Source organism: Arachis ipaensis, chromosome B09 (genome assembly GCF_000816755.2).
Source record: "Arachis ipaensis cultivar K30076 chromosome B09, Araip1.1, whole genome shotgun sequence".
Taxonomy (NCBI): Eukaryota; Viridiplantae; Streptophyta; class Magnoliopsida; order Fabales; family Fabaceae; genus Arachis; species Arachis ipaensis.
In genome coordinates this window covers 10258455-10262368 of record NC_029793.2, presented here as the reverse complement: position 1 = coordinate 10262368, position 3914 = coordinate 10258455, and the positions used below count along the sequence as shown (strand labels likewise).

At 33.6% G+C, this 3914-nt stretch overlaps 1 protein-coding gene across 1 annotated transcript in view; it reads right to left on the bottom strand.

Annotated features, from left to right (window-relative positions):
• The window catches only part of LOC107619108, a 4719-nt gene continuing 1728 nt past the window's right edge, over nucleotides 924–3914 (bottom strand). The window contains exons 3-5 of the mRNA XM_016321326.2: nucleotides 2850–2880; nucleotides 2053–2155; nucleotides 924–1389 (exon numbers count right to left, since the gene is read on the bottom strand). Of these exons, the coding sequence (XP_016176812.1) occupies nucleotides 1250–1389; nucleotides 2053–2155; nucleotides 2850–2880 (274 nt within the window). The 3' untranslated portion in view covers nucleotides 924–1249. The remainder of the gene's footprint in view (nucleotides 1390–2052; nucleotides 2156–2849; nucleotides 2881–3914) is intronic.

Here is a 3914-nt window from a genome sequence, read left to right as displayed (position 1 = left end):
GGGACTGTTTTGATATTTTTCAATTTTTTCGGGAACTACTTTGTACTTCACATTGAGAACGGTCTAATTTGCACACGTGGACACTTAATGACCACGTATATGAGTGAACGTTCCAAATCAGCAGTTATCATTAGTGACTAAGAATTATATTGTCTAATAGAAGTAACGTTGAGAATTGTTGTGTATTTTAAAACTTGAGAAACTAAAGTGTTCGATTTCAAAAACTTCAGGACTAATTTGGATAATTACTCGTAAAATATCCTTGTTCTGAAATATTAATATTAATATATATTTTCAACCTTGTTTTTGGATATCCTTGTTTTGGAATATCTTTCTATTCATTTTCATTAAGACTTTTTAGATAATTGCAAAAAAACACACCAAGCATTTCTTGTACACCTCCTTCTTATCTTTCGATTGTGAACCTTTCTATCTTCCTATTGTGAAGTTTAACTCTCAAAGTGTTTTTTAATGTACCTGAAAAAGATCATAGCCTACCAAAATCCAAAAAACATACACATCACAACTGTCAAGGAAAATCATAATAAAAAAACCAGTGAATATATTGAACATTCATTTTACATAAAGACAAACATTATTTTACCGATTAACAATTCCAAATTTTTTTAGCTTTTTTTTGGTATTCACTCTACCCGTAAAAAAACAGTTTTGTTAATGTAATCCCATATTTTTTTTGTAGTAAATTGTCAAAATAACGGCTCAAATTTCACTTGAATACTTGATTGTTAAATTGGTCGCTTAACTTATCAATCAATCAAATAAGTCTCTTAAATTTCCAATACCAACCACCTTCGTCCGTATCCATTCTTCCAACTAATGAGAGGGCTGACTAACAAGTTTCTGACGTTGCTGAAGACGCATGATGCTACTAAGATGACATCAATTAAAACCATCACACCACATGAAAATAAAGATATATACAGATCAAAAAGTTGGTAAGATACAATATCTCATCAGTCCAAAGGGCAATATTAGGGTCAGGGAAAAAGTAATTGATACATGATGATATCCTCGGTTCAGAAAAACAAGCTCCTGCCATAGCAATGGAGTTTTAAACCATAAATAAACATCCATGTGATACATTCTCCTCCTGTTAAGGCATTTTTAACTATTTCTCATGGAATCACTGGGTGTAGTCATATTGGCAGCAGATACAGCTATTAACACCGAGGGGGAATGCATGGAAAAAATATCCGGTTTCGTGCCTTGATGGCGAATGAATTTTCATTTATTCTTCTCTTCTTTCTGTTTGGCCAAAATATCGATCAGTGTTTAGTGGTTGGTTCCAGGAGTCTGAATCATGTTTGTTCCAGGAATGTGAATCGCGGAAGTCAGACATGGTTCCAGCCCCATGCATGGGAGCAAATGCTGCAAAAAGAAGTCAATGGGATCAATGAAAACTGACTGAATTAGTTTTGTTGAAGAACAAAAATAGTTAGTCGAGCACGCAGAACAAAATCACTCATTAAAACAGAGCGCAGTATGATTCAGAGATGTTCTTGAACATAAGCTTCATGCAACTCATAAAACAAGTGAATAACAATAAACTCTTCTTTTATGTCAATGCCTGGATCAAAAAGTTTAAGGCTTGAGTTAGTAGGAAGTGAACTTATAAGCAGAAACTGAAGTCACAGTGAACAGGTGAATTATATATCTTGACATTGATGTTGACTTAAAGCTCCCTTACCACATAATCTCAATAAGTTAACTCTACTGCTTTAAGATATTGAAATTTATAAATTCTTTTTGCTTTCTAAGAATGCTATAAAATACAATCAAGCATTCAACTGTTAACTAACGGAGCCTGTTTGCTTACGAGTTACTTCTACTACAATCAACTTAAGTATGGCTCTAACTTGGTTCTTGGTTTTAAAAAATTTAAGTGCCTTGAAACTCCAGCTGTTATGAAGTGCATTGGCCATTTTGAAGAATTTCGCCAAGAATGTCCAATGAGAAAAGTTGTATGCAGTGACTACTAGAATTTGAGGGGTTGCATGAATTAGAGTATAACCAGCTAGAAACTTAACTAACCTTTTTCTCTCATTCTTTTCTCTCTGTCATACTCAAATTTATCCCGAATAAGGCTGACTTTCTCCCATGTATCAGACTGGTTGTTTCTCACAAAATTATGCTCCTGCATTGAATTAAATTGTCAGAGATAGGATTGGTAGAGAAAAAAAGATAGTGAACAATATTGCAAATGTTATAGATTCCAACAATCTCACACTATTAGATCCAAGTTTTGGAGCCAACTAGTAACAATATGAAAAAAAGAAAGGCTATAACAGTATAAGTGACAGAAGCAGAATTTGAGTTTTCCAAAGGAAGAAGTTTTAGTTACACATTATCCCCATAGAATGACGTTTCTTATGGTTAAAACTCTTTAATTATATAACATTTTATTAAGAGCGGGAAAAAAATGAAGAGATCCTCTATACTCATACAAGTTTTAAAAAATCATCAACAAAACGAAGCTACCCAATCTCTTAAAATCTGGAAGAGAAATCCCTCAAAAAAGATTATGAGCTTTCCACTAAATGACCAAATAGATGCTAAACCTCTAATAATTTATTTTCCATTATAGTTGGCATAGCTGAGGTCTATCCCCTCTCAGAGAAGAATAGCACAACTTGAATTTGAATTACAACATTCGAACTATAATTATCCATGGCCAAGTGCAAATGCATTCTACAAGATGATGCATTTCTTTTGGCACTTTATTCTGGATGGCTCATGAAGTGATGGATAAAAGTTGCATGATACACAAACGGGACAATACCGGAAAGAAAAAAAAAGGTCCCCATTATATTTGAATCACTTAAATGTACCTTATTATGCTCCATCTGGGACCTTCTATTCCTGAAATGTCATAATAGACAACACCAAAATTAGAGTCCAACTCCATGACCTCCATAACTTAATCACTGAAGCAGTTCAAGCCATTAATCAGATTAATCCAAACGTAATATTTTTAAATTGATATATTCCTTTTTTTTTTGTTGGGGGGGAGGGTGGTTAAAAGAAGAATTTCATTAAGATGACAAGAACAATAATATTATGAGAGTTCCTCTACACAAGAAAAACAAACAAAAGATTTATGTATAAAGCATAGCTTTTCAATCTCTCAACACGTCAATTAAAGACCAGCACAAACTTTTAAACAGAACTTTTCGGCACTATATATAGGGAGAGCTAGAGCCAAAGAGAAATTGAAGAATATCTATTTGAATAAGACCCATCTGAATGACCATCATGAAGTACTTTAGCTGTTAAACTCGCAGGTGAATAAAAAGATGTATCAGATAGACTGATAGAGATTGGATCAGAATCATCAGATTACTCAATGAAATGCTAGTATACTGTATTATTTATCCTCTGCAGCTGATATCAGTGTGATATAGTAGCAGAATGTACATATTTATTTAGAAAATGGTATGCAGAAAAGGGAGAAATAAGGATGACTGAAGGCATTCAAGACATCATCTCTATTCTCTCCAACCCCATTAACTAATTGTCTTAGGACAAAAATCCAGAGTTATTAGAGACACAAATTCGTTTAGAGGATGCAACATACAGAAAGAGAGAAAAAGTCTTTGACCTAGGACAAAATTTGCCGAATTGTCTATCTACCCAAAAGCAAGGGACAATATGATAGGGAACAAATATACAGCTTTTCTTTCTTTTCTCTATAATTTTTTGTCCTGAAACACTTACCATGCACAACCTTAGACACCCTTTTTTTGGGAAAAAAAAAATAAAATCATGCTTTATGTTCACTTCCCCTCTTATGGTTTAATCCACCTTCCCACCTTAATAAATGCCACATGTTTCGCATGTTTATAAATTAGGTCCAACTTCCCACCTTGCCTACACAGGATTCATTAATCCACTAG